This window comes from Epinephelus fuscoguttatus, linkage group LG22, assembly GCF_011397635.1.
Source record: "Epinephelus fuscoguttatus linkage group LG22, E.fuscoguttatus.final_Chr_v1".
Lineage (NCBI taxonomy): Eukaryota > Metazoa > Chordata > Actinopteri > Perciformes > Serranidae > Epinephelus > Epinephelus fuscoguttatus.
The window spans coordinates 9,774,418-9,797,899 of NC_064773.1; the positions used below are offsets into that span (position 1 = coordinate 9,774,418).

The following is a 23,482-nucleotide window of genomic DNA, read 5'->3' on the forward strand; positions in this document are numbered from 1 at the left end:
AGACCCCGAGGCAGACCCAGAACACACTGGAGGGACTACATATTCTTCCATGAGTAGATGCACACTTCCTTCTGCACAATAATACAGTTGGCAGGTGTAGTTCATTAGAAAGAAAATAGTTCCTACATTGGAACTATAGGAAAAGGGAAAAATATATAGTTTTGATTTTAGAGTGAACTGTCCCTTTAAGATATCATTACACCACACTTGTTCTGGATGCGGTTTCCCCTCACTCAATAGCCAGTATTAACAAAAGACAGAATAAGTCAGATCACTCCAACTGAATCAAGAAAATGGCTCTTTATCTTTACATATACCTTCATCATCAGCAGCCTCCTGTGTTTTTCTCCCAATCACCATTGTTATGCTTCTTGAAATTTGGCTATATATCCACATCCATTCATTACAGCAACAGTAATGACGTTCATTATGATAATCCTGCTTTATGTTTTATTCATTTCTCGCCTTTATTTATAGACAAAGCGAGCATGCAAATTGCAGTCCTCTTAAAGCAGAGTCCTTTGAAATGATAACAGATCCAGGTCCAGGCTTAAAAGCTCCCGGACTATTATACATGTGTGCATTATAATACCATTTATAATGCTTAAACGTCCTTTGACTTTTATCTCACCTTTTGTTGATATACATAGTGAATTCATTTGATCTCATTTCCCCTTCTGTTTTCAATGTGTTGTTAATGCCAAAACTTTGTACTCATAAATCATAACATTGGGAGCTGATATTGCTGTGATTGTACAGAACTGAGGAAACATATATTTCTTAGACACTTTCTCAGTGACTGATGAGTTATGAAAGCTTTTTGGTCTGGCAAATATGAGACAAAGCCTCCTGATCTCTTCAAGCTCACTAAACAGCATCACCAAACAGGACTTGTTGTGCATTTGACGCGCTAATTAATGTGCTTGCGTAATCCATCGGCTGCTTTGACCACAGAGGCTGAGGGCTTGGGGGAAGAAGGATGAGCAGGATGAATGTTCTGCCTTTACTGAAACATAAACAGAAATCACAATACGCTGTACCACACTACCTAAAGCATATACTAATGCTGTGTCGACATCAGGCTAAAAATCCTGCCTCGTTTCTTCACCAAATGCTCAGGATGGAATGCTCACTATTCTTCAGTAGAGAATACAGCATAACACCAAATGAGACCTTTGCAGCACCCATTATTTCAGCTATTCAGTGAAGCCATTCATTGCACACAGAGGTATTCAGGCCTTGGCGTGATTGCTGGGTTTTATTATGGATTTATTTCTTGCCCCTCGTTTTTTTTTTTTTTTTTTTTTGCTTCATTCTTAAGGTTATTTTTCTGTTGTGTGACTCATCCTGTATTCAAATCTCAACCTGTACTGTGTGTTAGTATTGTCCTTGCAGTGTGGGTGTATGCCACTATACCCATTATTTAAACCACTTTCCAGTTTTCTATATCTATTATCTTAAATATTCATACTCTGAGTCACTTAATCCATCATGTAGTTAAAAAATATTTATCCTGTTGCCATACACAATATAAAAATAATGAACATAACCACAGTGACGTCATCCATTGGTTTGTAGAGTCCTGTTCTAAAGCCTTGACTTGATGATCCAAGAAAAATCCAAGATGATGATGGCATTATTTCTGTAGTAGTAAAGTTGTGCATTTTAAGATGGGCGTCTATGTAGATCAACTTTTGGAGCCAGCTTGAAGTGGCCAATTGAGGAACTGCAGTTTATGGCACTTTTGCATTGGCTTTCCTTTTCAGCCTTGAAGCCTAGACAGGATGTAGGTCTCTTTGCTTCTATTGTGGGACCAGGAGGTTTACAAATACTGTTCACTGTAGCGTTGTGGGACAAATTCCATATTTTCACTGCATGTTATGGCTCGATTAAACTCACGTTTGGAACCAGATCTTTTTCTTTATTTTGTTTTCTGCTGCAGACAGTAGCCCTCAGTGTAGGCAGGATTCTCAGCCAATTGCCATAGTGACGTCACATCAAACTGCCATGACATTATCTTCAAGGCAACACTTGCTGAATCTTTTATCGGCAACTAACAGAGCAATGTCTGCACTTCATCAATTAAAGAGTGTAGTGTGCGTAATAGGGGTGTAATGATACATAGACCTGAACTGGTATATTGATTCACTGATCAGCGATCTATTATTTTTGATGCAAACTCAAAACATCGATACATATTGTCATCTTTAAGATAAGCCTTGATTTTGACAATTCCATGGCATGTCTCTGTCACCATTTCCATTCAAGCACACTCCCATCCTAAACATTCAAACAGTGTTAGCAGCCTATTGTCAGACAGCCAAGGCAAAGAGCCAGGAAAAAGACACTGACCATACTGACTGATGCTAGGGCTGCACAATGTTGGAAAAAACTGACATTGCGATTTTTATTTTTTTGCAATGTATATTGCAATGTTAAAAAAATACAAGAATTCTCACCAGATGACTTGAGTAGCTCTATTTGGAAATAATTAGGTTGATTCACACAAGTGGAATTAACTCAAGTGACAGAATAGACGTTATTTAACACTTTATTTTAAGTAGTAAACATCTTTTAAACAAAAATCTACAAATAAAAGAGCAGCTGCATCAGCCCCCTGAGTGGTTCACAAAAATCCAACAATGAAATAAAAATCGTTTTGTAAAACAGCAGCAAAGTAGTAAACATCTTTTAAACAAAAATATGAAAAATAAAAATAAGAGCAGCTGTATCAGTGTACCATCGTGTAGTGTGTCATGTCTGTCGGCCAAGTCACAGCACGATTTTATGACTCCACAGTCATGTAATGTGACATAGTGACTTTCAGAATGGGCAGAAAAGTCGCGTAGTGTGTACCAGGCATAAATCCTCCTTTACCGTTTCTCCCTCCTTCATGTTGCTCGTTTTCAGCATGTGACTGCAGCGTGTGCATGAGAGGGGGAGGGGCTGCTACATGCTCAGAGAGGCGAGAGACAGAGAGAGAGAGGCGAGCGGAGCGGAGCAACAAGCAGAGCTTCAGAGCTGCTTTTCTGAAGCAAAACAAAAGTTTACATGTTCTAAAAAAAGAGAAAACATTGCACGTCCTGCAATGTGACTATCGTACATGCGCACATCGCGATGACGATGTTTAAATGATGCATCGTGCAGCCCTAACTGATGCCGTCTCATCAGTTACAGGCCCCTGAATTGAAAACATACATTGACAGACTTTGTGATGTCAGCAAATATCAAATCTACTGGAAAGTCAGTTTGTAACAACTGGTGGACCAGGTGAGAGCCAACAATTTGCGTAAAATAATAGTCTTTACTGGTCAAAAGGTAGGTTCGATACACAGAAGAGCGATCTGTGAAGGCAAAGAAATCCACTAGGGATGAGGCAGAGGCAGAGCCAACAGTCTAGATCCCCCCCCAAAAACAAGAAAAGGACACAGATAAACAAAAGACTGGAATGCTAGACACACAAGGAGCAAAGACAAACGAGACACAGGTGAGGCTAATCAGAGCGGGACAGACAATCAGACACAGGTGAGGTCATCAAAAGGGAGGGAAAACACACAGGGGCAGGAAGTGAAGTGATCTGAAACGAGAGGAGACGTGAGTTTCAAAGTAAAACAGGAAACAACTTGAATGAATGAAATAAAAAAACACAACCTAAGAAACTTGAGCTGTGACACAGTTTTCACTTGTCCAATACTTCAGTTTATTACAAGATGCCTCTAAAAATCATCCTCAGCTGGTCTTTGAGAATTATCCTGACTGTGCAGTGCAGCTGTCGCCTGTTTCTTCTTTAATGTTACCCGGCCATGTGCAATACCTACTGACAGGCACAGGTTGCAACTCATCATGCATACTAATGATATTACTCTCAGCTCATAGAGTCGACTAAATGCTCTCAGCCTCTTGTAATAGAAGCCTTATGTACATATGCATGTAGTGATTTTATGGTCACCTGACTTGAAACTCACGCACATTTGTATTTACAATGAGACCCCACATCAATTCTGTTCTTCTGTTTGGTCCACAGAGAGCACTGCTGGAGCAGAGGCAGCGGAGGAAGCGCCAGGAACCTCTCATGGTTCAGCCCAACACAGACGCTCGGCCCCGGCGCTACAGGACACGACGCGGTGAAGAGCAGGCCCCTCTAGTGGAGTCTCAAGTGAACGTCACCAACAGTGTCATTATGGATGGTAAAATAAAACATAACAGTCAACTGTTTTTTAAGATCATGTAAAACCACTTTTACTCTTTGCAAAACAGAAGGCACTGACACAAATCATGACTCTGTTTAAGGCTCTCACTCAGCAACACCCCAGGCAGATCTTTAGCTAATTAAAGTAGCGTAGCTTTTCAGCAAATGTGATGACTTAAATTCAGCAGAACTCAAACATTTCTGTGAATTACCACAACATGAGAACATCAACAGCTAAGCTAACATCTGCCTGTTCTCCCGTGCTGCAGGTATCGACGGCCCAGCAGCTTTCCTGGGCTCAGAAGCCCCTGATGTGGGAATAAAGGTCCTGTCAGTGAGCCATTCTCAGTCCCAGCCTCAGTTCCAGTCACAGCCTCAGTCTCAGCCCCAGTCCCCCGCTGCTGAGGAGCCTGAGAGAGATGGAGACACTGAGACGCTGCTTGAGCCCAAGACAGACATCCACGAATTACTGCAGAAACAAGGTGAGTCCTGGCTTGTTGTTTCTAGCCAACACTCCCTTAAGTTTCATTCTCACTGAGAGTATGTTGAGTCATAGGAAATTACAGTTTATGGCTTAAATATCTTTTTAATTTACTTCATAAAGATTAGTTAGGCTCTAATTTTCCTGTTAGACACTTAAAATCCACGAAGCCCATTGTTTGACTTTAATCCTGTGTTAAGGGAAGACTTGGTAGATCCAGAGCAAACACTCCTTCCTTTATTGAATTGGAGGGAATATTTATCACAAAACCTCATAAAATTGCTCATCATCTTAATAACTATTTTGTCAATAAAGTTGAAAATTTAAGACAGAAAATGAACACTTCAAACTGCACAATACCAGAAGACTTAATCAATAAATGTATCATGATAAACAAAACCTGTAAATTTAGCTTCAAACCAGTAGTAGCTGAGGATGTGAGAAAAATGTTGGCCTCAGTAAAAGATGACATACAGTTTGGGATGGATAATCTTGATGGTAAATTAATTAAATTAATAGCAGACTACATTGCTGAACCCGTATGTCATGTTTAACCTGAGCCTTAAACAGAATGTATTTCCTCATGCTTGGAAAGTTGCTAAAATTATTCCCATACCAAATAATAATAGAAGTCCCTTCAGCAAGGAGAACAGTATTAGTATTCTTCCCGTTTTAAGTAAACTTTTAGAAAAAATTGTGTTTGATCAAATCATGAATTATTTTTCCATTAATGACCTTGGTTCTGAGTTTCAACACAGCTATAAGTGAATCACTCCACCTGCACAGCTCTAACACAAATGACGGACAACTGGTTGTGTCAAATAGATAACAAAAATCTTGTTGGTGCTGTTTTACTTGACTTCAGTGCAGCATTTGATGTGATCAATCATGATCTATTATTGAAAAAACTTTCTGTTTATGGTTTTAGTGTAAATGCTGTTGACTGGCTAAGGAGCTACTTAAATGACAGATCACAATGTGTCTGTCTGTCTTAATGGCTGTCTCTCTGTTAAAAAAGGTCAGAGTGGGGTGTTCCTCAAGGAAGTTGCCTTGGGCCACTCCTTTTCTCCATTTTTACTAATGATTTGCCTTTGGTGTTAAAAGAATCAACCATGACAATGTTTGCTGACGATTGCACATTATATAGATCCTCCAATAGCCTGACTGAGCTTAATGAAACCTTACGGAGAGAGCTTGATTGCTTATCAAATTGGGTAGAAAATAACAAATTAGTACTAAATATTATAAAAACTAAATGTATCATCTTTGGATCTAACTATGCATTGAAAAAAGGGCCGTCTCTTTCTCTCACAATGAAAGGTATGACCCTTGAGCAAGTCAAAAATGTGAAACTGCTTGGTGTCAACCTGGATGAACGGCTCTCCTGGTCTTGTCACATTGATAAAATCATCACTAAAATGGGTAGTGCAATGTCATCTATCAGGAGATGTAGGTATTTCATGACTGATCATTCAATCAATATTGTAATAAAATCACTATTTTTGTCTCATTTGGATTATTGTTCTGTTGTATGGTCTAGTGCAACCACTAAAGATCTTCTTAAGTTGCAACTTGCACAAAACAAAGCAGCATGTTTAGCTCTTCATTGTTCACCCAGGACTAGGGTTGACAGCATGAATGATGCTCTTGTCTGGCTTAAAGTGGAGGATAGATTGATGTGCAATCTTCTCGTGTTTTTTAGGAATAGTTTGTTTCAAGCTACACCTAAGGATTTTCATGCTAAGACAAGCAACACAACATCACGTAGTAGTTCCAACACCCAAAACCAGTGCAATCCAGAAAACTGTTTTTTACAGAGCCTCCATTCAGTGGAACTCACTGCCTGATTCACTAAAAAAAATCTCCAACAAAGTAAGGTTCAAAAAAATGTCTTAAAAAAATGGGTTGATACGAGTGAATGGGATCAACACTGATATGACTGTAAGAGTTCACTTTTATTATTGTATCACTGGCATTGATGGTTGATCGAAACAAATAAAATAAATAAACATCTTCAGTCAAATATAAGAGTCAGTTTGGTGTCATGAGTGAGCCTGTCTGCTTCATTATTTGCCTTTATCGCTGAAGCTGTGGAGTCCCAAGATGCTGCTATAATCCACTCTGTGTTAATGCTGTTGTTCTAAATCACTCCAGATTAGCTGCTGTTGTTAAGCAAAGCCAGAGTATTTGACATCCTGTGGGGAAGCAAAGGAGTTCATGTAACTTGTCTTTGTCATGAGTGATGGAAGCGTGAGGTGGACAATGCGGTTTGGTGTGGTGTCAGCCTTTGTGGTGAAGAAGGAACTGAGCCAGAAGGCAAAGCTCTGAGCTCTGGGTAGTGACCAAAAGAATGAGATTGCAGGTACATGTGGCCGAAATGAGTTTCCTCTGTAGCGTGGCTGGGCTCAGCCTCAGAGATAGGGTGAGGATTTTGGACATCCTGCTGCTCCATTGCGTCAGGGGCCAGTTGAGGTGGTTCGGCATCTGATCAGGATGCCTCCTGGGCACCTCCTGTTAGAGGTTTTCCAGGCACGTCCAACTGATAGGAGGCCCCGGGGCAGACCCAGAACACGCTGGAGGGATTATATATCTCAACTGGCCTGAGAACATGTCAGGATCCCCCAGGAGGAGCTGGAAAACATTGCTGGGAAGACAGATGCCTGGAATGCTTTGCCCCAGCCCCAGATAAGCAGACAAAAAAGAATGGATGTATAAAATGTTAAGAACTCTGCTGCTGCAGTATGGAACAGGGATGCAGTCATTGGTGTGATTGATGGTGATGCAGTGAGAAATGGGTCATTTAATAATAGGCCGGGCATTGTTCACACTGCAGTGCTCATCTGTGGCATCATTACAGTCACTGCCACCCACACTCACCAGCCAGCTGGCAGGGATTTGTAAAGTTTATGGAAGATGCATTAAAACCATCGCCCCGAGTGTGCTGTGTACTTTCCTGATCCACCTGCTACTGTGAAGCAAATACAAAGTTCCTCCATCCTTAAAACATTTTACTGAAAGCAATAACTTTTGAAGCAACTCCACAAGTGTGATAATGCTGCAAAGGCAGAACAAAAGCTGCTCTCGTTATCATATCCTTTTCCTGGGCTGTAGCGTGATGTCATGCTACAGTGGCAAATGTCATCGTCCTTCTCAATAATGCAAGGCCTCATTGTTAATGTCAGCCCGGTTTAGCATTGGAATATGTCCTCAGGACTTCCAGCAGGTATTTTTGGCTCCCTGTCCTTGTGTAACATCCCAACCTCATAGGAGGCAGAAGAAATAGGAAATTTTGGGGCATTAATATTTCATCAGCTCATTCAATCAACATCTGTATCTGTGACTTGCTTTAAAATGGAACATTGTCGACCTGCTGTGTGTTGATTATTACGTCTGTTCTGGTTTTGTTTAGTAGGTTGTTGGTCGGCCTGTTATGAGTCCTCTCTGACATTTCCAGATGGTTGATTTCATAAGCCACTGGCTCACACAACTTTGTTCAGTGTTCTAATTGGAGCCCTGGAGTCACTATTAGAGGGAACATTTGCAGTCTGTATTTCACGATGGTGCTTGCTTTCTCTCGGGGATCACTGCACATCCTGGGTTGATCTCCTGTAAATACCCCCGTATAAATATTGTGTTTGGCTGTGTTGTCTGTCGAATTATTATTCTTGTTCAATACTGCAGAGCTCTCCCAGTCCTCTGTACTCTCTAACCTGCTTAGGATGTGTTGGTGGGGGTGGAGGGAGGAAGCAGTGTGCCAGATAGAAAATGCTTTGTGTTTGAGGAAGTGGTGGTGGCCCAAAATATCATCAGTTAGTCACTTCAGTGTTGAGGATTGGTTTACAGTAATTAGGGAGACTTTTGCAACATGTTCTATAATTTACATAAATCATGTTATTTTCATTCATTTCAATTAATTTAAGTTGGATTTTAAAGGGACAGTTCATCCAGTAGTGCTCTTCATCAGTCTAGATTGTTGTCGTGTGAGTTGCAGAGTGTTGGAGATATCAGCTGTAGAGATGTCTGCCTTCTCTTGAATACAGTGGAACTAGACGACACGCATGTTGTGGTGCTCAAAGCGCCAAAATATACATTTGAAAAACTCAACATCAATGTCTCCTTCCAGAAATCATGACCTGGTTACTCAAGATAATCCACAGACCTTGTTCTGAGCAGTTTCATGTAGGAACTATTTTCTTTGTACCAAACTACACCCGCCAATTGTATCACTGCTCAGAAGGAAGTGTGCATCTACTCATGGATGCAGATGAGAGAGGATGAGATGAAAACATTAATGGCGTCCTCCTCGGCTGAGCTGTGACGTTAGCTAGCTCAGTGGTGCTAGGTGAGCTAGCAGTAGATGCACACTTCCTTCTGCACTCTGATACGGTTGGTGGGTGTAGTTTAGTATTGCTTTGTATTTTTCATGGCCAACAATCAGTTTCTCCTTCACACATTTATTTATGTGCTGTTAGTTGACGCTGCAAATGTTTTGTCCGTCCCTTCGCTCATTGAATAGAAATGAATGGCAAATATTAGGGATGTGTGACCATGCCTTAACACTGCAAAGCTGTCGGGAAACACACTGCTTACTGAGATCTTTCCATACCACTGGACCACTGTCACCCTCTGACAGCACATTAAAGTGGACTCTAGCTGCAGCCATGAGTCGCGTCCTGGCTGATAAATCCAATTATCAGTGAAGAGACAGATGTCTCAAGCAGTCTAGACCGGCTGCAGTGAGCCATGCCCATTTTACATCTGCATGACTGCATGGAGCTGTCTCTTCACAAGCGTCAGCCTCATCTCTTCACATTAATCTCACCCTGGCAAAAGCTGACTTCGAAAAAGAAGCATTGTTTGTGACAGGTATTGAGGCCATGTACCCAGTGTGACCTTTGCAGTTGGGTGAGCACTGAGCAGAGCTTAACTGAGTTATTGTTGTGTTTGATAGAAAGCAGTCTGGAGATAGCACAGTCAGATTTGCAAGGCTTTATCCATTTAACTCTTTTGTTGTGAAAGATGAAGTAAGTCGCCCCTGTTTGATAGAAATACCCTGCTGAATATTTCTGAGAAATATAAGTGTATGATTTCAACTGTATGATGCACAATTTTGCTTCAGCCATTGCCGAAGTATTGCATCACTCTGGGATATTTTTGTTTATTTTGATAGTGAGAGAAGGAAAGGCAGGGGAAAGAGAGGAGTGACACGCAGCAAAGAAAAAAGATTCAGTGATCTTTGTGTGTGAACAAAAAGCCAAAACTTAGAGGAAAATACCTGTTTTCAAAAATACCTAAATAAGTGTAGACAGGGCCTTAACTTTCTTTTCTGCCAGGTGTGAGTTTTTGTGTCTGATGTCCTTAATGTAGCATTAAACCTCTCCCACACCCTTGCCCCATCTCCTCGCCAGGTCTGTCCGGCAGCATGAACTTTGATGAATCCAGCGAGCATGAGGACGATGCGGAGGAGGAGCGAACGCGTTCTCTGACCCCGAACGCCGACAGCACCAGACCTGCCTCTGCTGCCAGTGGCAAGGACACTCCAGTGAGTAGCCCAATAAACACACTCACCAACAAGCTTCCAGCATAGACTACATAATCCCAGCCTTGATACTGAACATTGTGTAAAAAGGTTCATGCACTGTGTTGTTCCCAGGAGGTGGTCACCCCTGGATCACCCACAGCAGAGAGCTCACTCATCGATGTAGCCAATCTAGAGGAGTTCGTCCTGCGTCCGGCTCCACGGGGGGTCACTGTAAAGTGTCGAATCACCCGGGACAAGAAGGGCATGGACCGCGGCCTCTACCCAACCTACTTCATGCACATGGAGAGAGAGGATGGCAGGAGAGTGAGTGTGGGCCATGGGTACATTCATAAAGACAAAGCCAGACATTTTCTGGTTCCACGTTCTCAAGTTTGTGGATTTGATGCTTTTCTTTGACATATATTAAAGTAGATTGTACATCTTCAGGTTTTGCACTATTGGTTAGTTAAACCAGGGCTTTGGGAAATTCCTGACTCAACTTTTGTCAGGTGTCACTGCAGCAAATATCATGGGACATTAAAGCAGCAAAACTAAACTGCAGCTATAAACTTGACAGGAAGCAGAACTAAACTTTTAGCTCCTGATATAATCAATGACGATACACTGCTCCTCGCACGTTACTTCACACAGTGTCTGTCTTAATGGGGACACACTCGCTCAATGAAAAGTGAAGCTGTAATTTGTGGGCCTACTGGGATTTCAGAACAGCAGACCTTTTATTCATCAAAACAAAAAGCAAAATGTCTGATCAGTGTCATTGCTTTGTATTTCTCCAGTAGAACAAACAGTGGCTGAGCTTTAAATGCCAGGAAAGTACTGCTCCATGCTGACATTTGACTCGGTTTTTGTTGGTCAATGACGCAGTCTCTTTCTGCTGCCTCAAAATAGCTGTACATGAACAATGTGCCTGACCACACCTAGTGTAAGACTAACATGCCCTTTCTCATGGACATGTTCTCATGATTACATGATTACATATATCTTTTTCTGCCCCTCTCTCCAGGTGTTTTTGCTGGCAGGAAGGAAGAGAAAAAAGAGTAAGACGTCCAACTATCTTATTTCAGTGGACGCCACTGATCTGTCGCGAGAGGGAGAGAGCTTCATCGGAAAACTGAGGTAAAAACACACTTTCTCTTCGATCTACCTGTGTCCATGGAGGACTACATTATCACTGTCATTTGTTGAAAGCATAACTGAATATACATCTTAAAGGGTCAAACAGAAATCTGCCTAAAACCATCCTTGTTGTGTTGAGGCTGTGATCAGTAGCTGCATTAGCCGGCACTTAGAAGCAAATTTTATCAGCTTTCAGACTCTAAGCAGCAACTGAGTAATTGCTGTCATTAATCTGTGCACAGTGTATGAAATGATACCTTTAAGTGTTTGTGTTTGGTTGGTTTGAAGATAACCAAGCACAGTGCTTTTGCCTTTTCCACTCCACATGACTCAGCTGGTGAAAATGCTGCCAGCAGTTGACACATGAAATGATGTTAACGTTCCATCTCCGATGTGTATTCTAACAGGTCCAACCTCATGGGCACCAAATTCACAGTGTATGACAACGGCACCAATCCCTGTAAAAACCCCGGGACGCTGCTGGAAGAGAGCAACACGCGACAGGAAGTGGCTGCTATCTGTTATGTGAGTGACTGATGTTGCACACAAGTGTTTGCTGCATGTCCCTGTTCATTCATGTGTTCATTCTGTGTGAAACTGTCACACTGCCTGTGCCCTTTGGCAGGAAACCAACGTGCTTGGATTCAAAGGACCACGCAAGATGACCGTAATCATCCCGGGCATGAACATGAACTTTGAAAGAGTCCCTGTCAGACCTCAGAATGTGAGTCTGATCATCCTAGAATCATTTATTCAGAGTGGGAGCATCAGCTGAACGGGTCAAACCTGAACATGTTTGTTTTACAGGAGCAGGAGAGCCTCCTGAGCAGGTGGCAGAATCACTCACTGGACAACCTGATCGAGCTGCACAACAAAGCCCCTGTGTGGAACGACGACACCCAGTCGTATGTGCTGAATTTCCACGGGCGCGTCACTCAAGCGTCGGTCAAAAACTTTCAAATAGTTCACGACAACGACCGTAAGTATTCCCTACCTTTCACTGTTTGCCCACACATATTCTCTGTACTGTTAAGGCTCACAGTAAAGACTGTTTCCTGTTACTCCAGCTGACTACATTGTCATGCAGTTCGGCAGAGTGGCTGAGGACATCTTCACTCTGGACTACAACTACCCCATGTGCGCTTTGCAGGCATTTGCCATCGGCCTGTCAAGCTTTGACAGTAAGTTGGCCTGCGAATGAAACCACCGGTTTGGCTTCCGCACTGCCACCTCCCCTGTCCTCCCTCAAATCTTTTCTCACGGGACTTTTTGGATGCTACACCGCTTACATCATCAGGAACCAGTTCACATTCCGTGTGTTTGCGCACGAAACGCAAGATTAAAAGAAGAGAAAGTAGATACTGATCAGAGACGTTGGTCCTCTGGTGGCAAAATAACAACCCTCTAGGTTCCTGGGTGGAAGGGTTTTTTTCCTGTGTCATTTAGGGGTTTATTTCAATATTATTTTGTACAGTGTATGTGTACAAACTAAAAGGGAAAAGACAAATCACACCACTCTCATCTGTGCTGGAGACAGGCGCTCTCATCAGACATCTGGTGCAAGAAAACTGATGTAAAATTTATGACTCATTATTTGTTAAAGGAACAGTTTACCCCAAAATCAAAAATACACACTTTGCCTCTTACCTGTAGTGCTATTTATCAGTTTGTCTTGGCGTGAGATGAGTGTTGCAGATATCAGCTGTAGAGATGTCTGCCTTCTCTCCAATATAATGGAACTAGATGGCACTCAGCTTGTGGTGCTCAAAGCGCCAAAAAAAAAAAATCCATTTGAAAAACTCGACATCAATGTCTCTTTCCAGAAATCATGACCTGGTTACTCAAGATAATCCACAGACCTTGTTGTGAGCAGTTTCATGTAGGAACTGTTTTCTTTCTACCAAACTACATCTGCCAACCATATCGCTACACAGAAGGAAGTGTGCATCTACTCATGGATGAGAGGCTCGTGCTTGTGACAGTGCTAGATGTAAACATTAATGCCTCAGCTGAGCTGTAACGTTAGCTATCTCAGTGGTGCTAGGTGAGCTAGCAGTAGATGCACTCTTCCTTCTGCACCATGAAACAGTTGGCAGCTCATACAAAACAGAGAAAAGAGATTTGTCCGAAAATTGACCATTTGTCGGATGAGGGCACGGTTGTCGTTACAAATAACCTCACCCTCCAGACCTCCTCATGTTACTAACGTTACACAGCGAGCCGATGAAAGCATACAAGCGTCTAGTGACTATAGCTGTTTTGTGTGCAGTTGGGTTCACGACTGATATGGCTGCTGTCTTGTTTTTGGCCGGTGAGTAGATGAGCTTGAGCTTGACTTTGGGGACTTAAAGGGGCCTTTTTTCCAATTCAGTGGACTGAAACAGGCATTTGTACAGTGCTGTGACGTCATATCCTCCTGAGACCCTGTGTCCTCATGTAAGGACATCACATTTTGGGTTTACTTGACCTTATACTTTATTCTACTTATCTTAGACCTGTGGTCCTTGTCCATGGACACTTTTTGTGCCATCTAGTGGCAGTAAGAGCACAATACACTAATCCATGTAAAAACAAGATGGCAGCCATCTCTGCCAAGTCAGTCTGCAGCCTGAAAAGTGGAAAAGGTCCAAAACCTGATCACTTTTCATGGTTGAAACTTGTTTATTCATGATTTTGAACATTTGTAGTTTGATATGGAAACAAATTTGACCAATTTTAGCAACAGCAACTAGCTAAGAGACGTTAATTATTTAGTACTCATTCGAGGACATTGGGACTTTTGCTTATCATTGACAATGTTTAGTTTTTTTATACTTATCCCGTCCTACTGATCCCAAATAGCTAGGAGACATTAAAAATGTAAACCAAATAATAATTCAGGTGTCATACAGGTGTTATACAGCCAATATTTCTAACACTCTGCAACTCATACCAAAACAATCTACATTGAAAAAACAACAGAAAAACACTCCAGGTAAGAGGAAAAATGGGCTTGATTTTGGGGTGAACTGTCCCTTTAATGATGCATTTTGTATTCATTCTTTTGCCTGTACATTTTATTTCTGTCAGTGTGTTTGTTTTGTTTTGCCTTACTCAGAGGAGTGGACCAAAGGATGTAGGTGTCCACTACGCCACAGTCTGAACCCTCCACTACATGGCCTGTCCTCTGGCGCCACCCTCAGGCCAATCTGTAGAGTTAGTATTTGGTCAGAAGGGACAAAGAAAGTGAAGTTGTTTTCTGTTTCTCATCTGTTCAAGAGTCTCTTTTTGATAAGTAACTGGCATCACAGTCACAATTTCAGTTATGTTTACATCTTTAAATGTGGCGACATGATTTACTCTGCCATCTTCTCATAACTAATGTTGACATCATCCTTTTATTATCATTTTGTCATCCCTCTTTTTATTCTCGTGTGGAACGTGCATTATTCCGAACAGGCCTGTCTTAACGGTTTTTGTGGGGGTTTTTGTGAATAAGTGTAATTTTTATCTTGTGACTGTGATTTTTTCTTTCTTGTAACAGGTTATCATGGGAAAAAAACATAAATGCATAATTGCACATTTAGAGAGAAATGATTTACATACTGTATATAAAATACAAGATCATGCCTTCTTATTTGATCTATTCTAACGTACATATAGTGACATGAAATACAAAATGTCATTTCAAGACATGGGATTTTAAAATAATGGATAGAAGTGAAGCATGAAGATACAGAAACCTTCCCAGACTTTGCAGAAATCTACTGTATTTACGCCTCATAGTCAATATAGACATTTTATTGAGCTGATATTCCCACATTTTGTCTGTCTCAAAGCTTCAGCAACAAAACTGCCGGTGCCTCTTCATCTCCATCTCATCCCTTTTGAGTTATAAGGGAAACTTAAGGGAAATCAATAAAGGACAATAATCCTTTACGTCATTAAATGTCCCTAATATTTTGTTAACACAGTGTACTGTATGTCTGTGAGGGGAAGGGTCATTATTGCTGCAGAGCCAACAGTAAATAATTCATTACTTTAAAGGTATACTATGGGTGATTATCAGTCAAATCAAACCCCACATTCACTCTCGTTTGGCGTTTCAGCTTAAGACCCATTTCCACAACACACTTTCAGTATGGTGCCTTTGGAACCAACAGTAACCCTTCAGACATGGTACCTAGACCCTAGAGTTTCCTCCACAAACAGTGCTCTTAAATGTGGGCGGGGTTGTTGTCACTCACTGCTCCGTCCAATGATTTAAAGGGATTACTTTTATATAAATTCATACATTGTTTTTTAGGGAAATCCTGCATAGTATACCTTTAAATCAATTTAATTTGGATGCTTTAAAGAAAAGGTGTTCAGTGCTTTTCTGCTTGAATTGGGCGTTTCCTGCTCAAAACATGAAAACAAGCAGGAAAGAATACCTAATTTTGAGGAAAGTAATACATTTGTTGTTGTAAATGTGCCAGCAATGTATGAAAATCCTGTTTTGTCATTCTGTGTGGAGTTTTCAGAGAGAAAAGGGAATTTATAGGAAATATTTTCAAAGATATACGCTTTTACTACTTCAGTCAAACACACTCCAGTCCAACATTTGACAAAAATATAACCAGATATATTTTAACAAAGGACGATCAAACCTGTTTATCAGGTTTAAACACCAAGAGATGAATGTATTCAGTCAAACAGTTTATTTTCATAATCACAGCAGAGGTCAATTTGATTCAGAACACTTTAAAAGACAAACAGAAGTACTTATTTCCATCCATGTGAAAGGTTTGACTTACCAAAATAAAAGACATTTTGAACTTTTTTGAACTGTCTCCTCTCAGAACTTCATTGTTGTTAAGTAGGAGTTCATGGCACATAACTAACTGCACACACTGGCACACACTAACTGCAGGTGATAACATTTGATGATCTTATAACTCAACACTGAACAACCAGCATCACCGAACTTGTCTGCTTCCTCAGATCTCAACCTCCTTGGGCAGGTCTTTGTACTTGATGAGGTAGTACGGGTAACACTGACAGCTGTCAAACACTACAAATATCGTGGGTTTGTCCACGTTGTCCACGCAGCTGTCGTAGAGACAGAATTTCCTCGTCTTGGAGTACAGCGGCGGCGGCCGATGGTAGTTGTGCCTCCCGAGACAAACCTTCCCCACCAGGACTTTGGCCAGGAACATGTGGCGAACCTCATCCGACGCCACCACGGCCGAGAAGGTGTGGGAGAAGGAGGCAGTGCTGGCGAAGTAGGAGCCGACGCCGTGGGATGTTCCGTTGACCCCGGCCACGCGGGGGTCGAAGTTGTTGTAGCAGATGTCCTCTGAGGCCTTTTTGGTCGTCCCGTGGAAGAGATGTCTCTCCAGAGGATTCTTCATGTCAGCGTGCTGCTTCTGCATGTACGCCTTCTGCCTGTCATGATACGCATGTATTTTAATGTGTTTTAGAATATTTTCACCACTCTATTTTGCCGTCAGACTTTCCAACAGGCAACTGAAGCTGTTATTTACGAACCTTTGGTATTTGTCCCAGTGGAGGAGGCTCTGGACCTGCTGGATGCTGATGATGTCCACCCTGGTCTCGGGCAGGCTCTCGCAGAACAGGTTCAGGAGACTGCGGTAAGCCTCCGTGCCTGCAGGAACATCCACCAGGCTGTAGTCCTCTGAGGTCACACTCCACACTGGAGGATACCAGGAGCTGAACTCCTTCAGAGGGTCCATGCTGAAGTTAGCTGCTGGAAGATCACTGTCGGGTTTGGTCTTGACCTCTGTCCTGGGTGTGGGGCGTACAGAGAGAAGAAGGACATTACGCTGGACAATAACTACTGAGTTGGTTTCAGCACCACCAATACAATTTTCTTTTAATTAAAATGTTAATGCTTCCAGAGAAATGGATACTGACTGCAGGTAGGGCTGCATGGAAACAGGGGAGCGGTAGACGGGCCTGCAGCGAACCTCTCTCTCGAACCCTGTGGTGACGTTGGTCTGCACCATGGAGGTGAAGTCCACCTTGTACTGCTGCGAGCCGATGGTGAGAGTACACTCTGGCTCCTTTTCATTCATATTCCGCAGCAGCACGGCTGACGCATCCTACAGAGAGATCTCAGTGAACAAGGAGCTTCTGAAACTGAACTGGGTGCAATGATAAGAAAAATTCAAAGACTGAAAAAAAAAAAAAAAAAGAGACGTTCACCTTGTTGTACTCTTCCCAGTCCATGCTGTTCCACCAGAAGAACTTCCATCTACTGGGAAAGTGAGGGTTTCTGATTGGACTGTCAGAGTTAGTGAGTCGTCTGACCTTGTCATACCTGGATATGTCGTCCAAATCCAATGAGTCAAAGTTTAAAGTGTTGCAGACCGGCCTGAAGGGAGAGTCGGGCAAAACAGCACCGCAAGGTTACAATCCCATACGACGGGAGACTTATGCCAATGACAGGTCATTTCAGAGAGAGGGCATTCCTACTGGCTGTTCTACTGATGCAGATGTGCATACACGTCTTTTTAGTGAAAGCTTGATTCAATGACGGAGAATCCTGCAGGGAAAAGTTGCTATTCGAGCTGTCTACACTGCAAATAACCCACAAAAAGGACGACAGACTTCTCAAAAAGTCTGAGAAAGAGTCTGACAATAAACAAAATAAAACACGTCAATATTGGTGAAGCTTTTCAGAGAAGGAGGGAAAATATTGCTAATAGTTTAGCTTTTTGCTAACTGGAGTCATAGGCTAACAAGTTCATGTTTATGTAACTAAGGTTAGGTACTAGGTTTTGGTTTGTTTTTTTTTTACAAAATGTAGTTTTCAGTTGCAAGTCAAAGCCACGTGTGAGGTGTCACAAGCACTTCTATAAAAAACAGACTGTGATCAAAATAAAATGCAAAGACAAGGATTTTTGTCCCTGTTTTAAAATATAAAGCTGCACAACATTTACATGAATAATGACATAAAATAAATAGCAGGGCTGCACATTAATGTTTTACATGTAGCAATGGAGCTACAGCGGTTTAAAGGTTTGCAGCACAGGACACAAAACTGTAACGAGTATAAAGGTATCAAGTGGGTTTGGGAACAATTAAACACCTTAGTGGGGGGAGTTAAAAAGTTTTTTTTTTTTCCGATCTGTCAGCCTTTCAAATGAATCTAGTGCTGGAAAATGATTTAAATATTTTTATTTAATAAGGCTTATTAATCTTATGTGTTGTCGCTTCATTTTTTGCCTGCATCCAGGCGCTGTCTCCATGTCACACATTAGACCACAACTACCAAGAAGAACGGCGATGCGCTATGATCCACCTCACATACACACACTAGCAGCGCAGCGCTGCATTGTACGTGTGCTACTGCGCTAACTTCATTCATCTCACGGACTGATTTAGCGTAGCTTGTGCAGTAGTATACAGACCGATGTGACACTGTAATTAATCTCTCAAGACAGATTCTGTAATTTACATTGTACAATCTGTCGTCAGCCCTGTGTGAAAGACGACTGGGGGGGAGGGCGGGGCTTTGAGTTTGAACATGCTGCGCTTTAGCCAATCAAAATGGAGGGGGTGTGGCCGAGACGTGCAGGTGTCCCCAGGAAATGTGTACCTACAGAAACAGCAAGCTCTGCGTCCATAGCGACCGCTCCACCCAAAACGCCGTCTCGTCAATGTGAAATTTTTTTTTTTCCAGCGGATGTCTTAGTTACAACATGATTGAGCTAACTGGAGTAGTTTCATGTCGTATCCGACAACGGGAGGCTTTTAGCAGATGACATCCTGATGTTAGCTTTGCTAACTGTCCCTGTCAGCTGCAGCCACTGATGCTTTCTAGACATCGTGATTTCCCATAACTGAATAAATACCACACATAGCAACACAAAACTGCTTTGCTAGCTCAATCGTGTTGTAACTAAGATATCCGCTGGAAAATATATTTTATTCACGGACCATTTATTGAGTTATTACCTTATTTTTATACAGTCTATGGTTATTACAGACACCGCTAACAGCTAACGTTAACAGCTAACGGTTAGCCCAGCTAATCTACGATAACCATGTTATTAATTACAAAACGTGCACACAGAAATAGTGGCGTTTGTTCAGTCATTGTATTTATAGACTTAACAAACATCAGATTAGTCTACATGGTGATATAGTGACCTGAAAAATGTGATATATAGCTAAACTCTGCTGGTTTTCTACCCTAAGTATTTGTAAACAACACGGCGATTCCCTGGGGGCACCGCTGGAAGTGAAGGGCGTGAGAGGAGGGATGAAACTGGTGCCTGCCTACGCCAGCTTTAACTTCCTGTTGTCAACACACAACAATAAAACAAGAATTATTAGCCTCACTCACCCATCCTTGACACAAATGGCCTCTTGGTTGACATCGCAGTACAACTTCTCCATTAGGACCTGAGAGCGAAGGGGGATGTCAATCCACCGGTGGAGCCTGACACAAACCCAGGAGGAAGTTGTCACAGATCTCGATGTTGGCGGAGCTCCTTGTGTGGAACAGGTTGGGGTCAGACACTTTAGACGGGGCTTTCGGCATAGTGGGGGTGGCTGGTGGGGTCTGGATGGCGAGTCTCTTGGTAGGGGTGCTGGGCTGAAAGGCAGGCTGTGGCTGGGTGATGGTGAGTGGCAGGGTAATGATGATGGAGGTGACTGGCGTAGGGGTTGGAGGTGTGTAGAGTAGTTGACCTGGAAGGCTTGGCGCTAACTGGGTGCTGTTTTGGGAAAGGGTGAGCACAACACAGGAGTTCTGGGAGGTGTTGTGCAGCTGAGTGATAGACTGGATGGCCAACTGAGGAAGCGGGATCCCAGAAAAAGGCACTGAGCTCTGTGTAGCGCTGGAAGTGTCTTCAGTTTGGCTGGAGGTTGTTCTCTTCCCCTGCTGAGAGGTCACAGGGGTGAAATGAACCATGGCGCTGTAGGGGTCTACAGTCCAGGTGACGTCAATCTGCTGGGATCTCATGGCTTCCCACACTGGGAAGCTGCTGTTGGTGTCAGAGGGGAGCTCCAGCAGGATAAGAGACGGGCTCAGGAAGGTGACTTTGGAAGATTTGGACTGGGGCTGTAAACCAACAGCATTGTCTGCCAACTTTCTCTTCGTCCCTCTGCTGGATGGAACATATGGCATCCTGGATGGAGCTGCAACAATGAATTGATTAGTTGTAAATTATTAAATGAATCCCAAACTAATGTAATTTTCAATATGAATTTGCAATATACTACTATACAATTCTATGCAAGATTGATTTGCACTGCTAAAAGAGATGGAAATACACTCACTGGCCACTTTATTAGGTACACCTTGCTAGTACCAGGTGGGACCCCTTTTGCCTTCAAAGGTGCCTTAATTCTTGGTGGCATAGATTCAACAAGGTGCTGGAAACATTCCTCAGAGATGTTGGTCCATATTGACATGATGACATCACACAGTTGCTGCAGATTTGTCAGCTGCACATCCATGATGTGAATCTCCCGTTCCACCACATCCCAAAGGTGCTCTATTGGACTGAGATCTGGTGACTGTGGAGGCCATTGGAGTACAGTGAACTCATTGTCATGTTCAAGAAACCAGTTTGAGATGATCTGAGCTTTGTGACATGGTGCGTTATCCTGCTGGAAGTAGCCATCAGAAGATGGGTACACTGTGGTCATAAAGGGATGGACACGGTCAGCAACAATACTCAGGTAGGCTGTGGTGTTTAAACCATGCTCAGTTGGTACTAAGAAAATCTCCCCCACACCATTACACCACCACCAGCCTGAACTGTTGATACAAGGCAGGATGGATCCATGACGCCAAATTCTGACCCTACCATCTGAATGTGGCAGCAGAAATCCAGACTCATCAGACCAGGCAATGTTTTTCCAATCTTCTATTGTCCAGTTTTGGTGAGCCTGTGTGAACTGTAGCCTCAGTTTCCTGTTGTTAGCTGACAGGAGTGGCACCTGGTGTGGTCTTCTGCTGCTGTAGTCCATCTGCTTCAAGGTTGGACAAGGTGTTGTTGCTTCAGAGATGGTCTTCTGCAGACCTTGGTTGGAACCAGTGCTTATTTGACTTCCTGTTGCCTTTCTATCATCTTGAACCAGTCTGGCCATTCTCCTCTGACCTCTGGCATCAACAAGGCATTTTGGCTCACTCACTGGATATTTTCTCTTTTTCGGACCATCCTCTGTAAACCCTAGAGATGGTTGTGTGTGAAAATGCTACAGCCCGTCTGGCACCAACAACCATGCCACATTCTTTCTTCCTCATTCTGATGCTCAGTTTGAACTTCAGCAGGTCGTCTTGACCATGTCTACGTGCCTGAATACCTCTACTTGAATTAATAAGCAGTTGAACAAGTGTACCGAATAAAGTGGCCGGTGAGTGTTACACACATGGAGGTGATAAATAAATAAATAAATAAATAAATAAATAAGGTGATAAATCCATTTCTTCACTCCTTTATGACAGTAAACTGAATATTATGTACAAAACGAGACATTTGAGGACACCTGGGAAACACTGGTAGATATTGTCCACCATTTTATGACTACTTTTTGACTAATTCATTAATTGAGAAAATAATTGATAATAATAATGCAGTATGAACAATTCAGTTTTAGAAAATTAGCAAAAAGAACATGGTGTAGGCTCAAATTAAATTAGTATTTTCAACATGATTTGGTTTAGAATCAAACTTACAAAGAAAATAATATTTTTGTTGGTGACTGTGTTTTAATTTATGTTAATATAACTTTATCCAACCTCTAATTAACAACAAAAACTCAACTTTTTCACTGTTCTTGTGGATTTAAAACACATCATTAGCTGCTAGCTACAGGCACCGTTAGCATCGCGGCTATAACTAATTAGCTATTAGCTACATTCACTGTTAGCTGCGCGGCTAAAGCGATGCTAACAGTTAGCTAATTGAGCTACCGTTAATTAACGAGTCGGCTAATCTTACCGTGACACTGCTAAGGCCGTTAACGTTGATACTTGATGGGGAAAGGCAGCTTGAGGCAAATTAACTGTACTCAGAAAGTTATGGAAGTAATTATTTTTTAACCACTCGTTCAGACAGGTAACACAAGCTAAATTTATCACTGGCACTTCCGTGTAACTTTCAGTGAAGAAGAAGAGGACTGACGTCGACGCCCCAGGCTGCACAGTGAGGTGGGAGGGGTGAGGCATTTACTGCTGTTAAAACACCAAGATTAAAAATAACAATAATAAAAAATGATCAGTTTATAGTGTTTTCACAGTAATAACACATTAACACACACAAACACATATTTGTTTATAAAGCACCTTTCAAAACACAGTTACAGTGCTGTACAATAAAACTAAACACAAGGAAAATAAAACAAGCATGTCATTAAATGTCACCAAAGTAAAAGATAAAATAAGGAAGGCCAAAACTAAAATCAAAATAGTACTCTTGGGCAAAAAACAGCTTTACATCACATGTAATATACCAGATTACATTTGATGTGTAATTACCAGTGTTGGGGAAAGTTACTTTTGAAATGTATTGGTAACAAATTATTAGTTACCCTGTTAAAGATGTAATTAGAAATGCTACTATTTTAATTATTTTATTAAATATATGGAACTAACTGATTACTTCTCTAACATTAAAAAAAAAAACTTTAAAGTGCTTTCCAAAGCACAAAAAATACAAAATAAAAGTGATACTAATAAGCATATACATACACCTACACCAACATATACACTTAACACATACTGTAAGCATGCACACATATACACATGGCTGCATACATACAGTGCCATTCACACAATAAGTCTGTGTCAACTGCGAGAGAAGGCCAATCTGAAAAAGTAAGTTTTCTTAGACCAGATTTAGGCCCAATCCCAATACCCCCCCTTGCCCACTACCCCTTAGCCCTTGGCCCTACCTCTAGCCATTGCCCACTACCCCTTCGAAATGAAGCAACAAGGGGTAGGGGTTGAAATCTTTCCCTAGGAATTGGGATACCACTCACTACGTCACAGCGTCTGTTACGTTCACGCATACGTAACTATTTTAAACAGGAAGCTGCGAGCCATCTACATTTCCAACCGGCATCTACAATGGAGTCTCCGGTTGAGTTGATCCTACCTATTGCGTTTGCTGTATTCATCATGCTTCGTTTGATGAACGACAGACGACAGGAGACT

General features: G+C 42.0%; 1 protein-coding gene and 1 pseudogene across 3 annotated transcripts in view; one reads left to right on the plus strand and one right to left on the minus strand.

The window, feature by feature from the left end:
• Positions 1-16,134, plus strand: part of tulp3 (TUB like protein 3) — a 41,470-nt gene extending 25,336 nt beyond the window's left edge. For all 3 annotated transcript variants that reach the window (XM_049566859.1, XM_049566860.1, XM_049566861.1), the window contains 9 exons: positions 4,025-4,187; positions 4,459-4,671; positions 10,079-10,212; positions 10,324-10,515; positions 11,216-11,328; positions 11,736-11,853; positions 11,954-12,052; positions 12,136-12,307; positions 12,396-16,134. In XM_049566859.1, coding sequence (XP_049422816.1) covers positions 4,025-4,187; positions 4,459-4,671; positions 10,079-10,212; positions 10,324-10,515; positions 11,216-11,328; positions 11,736-11,853; positions 11,954-12,052; positions 12,136-12,307; positions 12,396-12,529 — 1,338 coding nt within the window. In that variant the 3' untranslated portion in view covers positions 12,530-16,134. The remainder of the gene's footprint in view (positions 1-4,024; positions 4,188-4,458; positions 4,672-10,078; positions 10,213-10,323; positions 10,516-11,215; positions 11,329-11,735; positions 11,854-11,953; positions 12,053-12,135; positions 12,308-12,395) is intronic.
• A 142-nt stretch (positions 16,135-16,276) lies between these two features.
• Positions 16,277-22,434, minus strand: LOC125882890 (protein mono-ADP-ribosyltransferase TIPARP-like; annotated as a pseudogene).
• Positions 22,435-23,482: the final 1,048 nt, after the last annotated feature.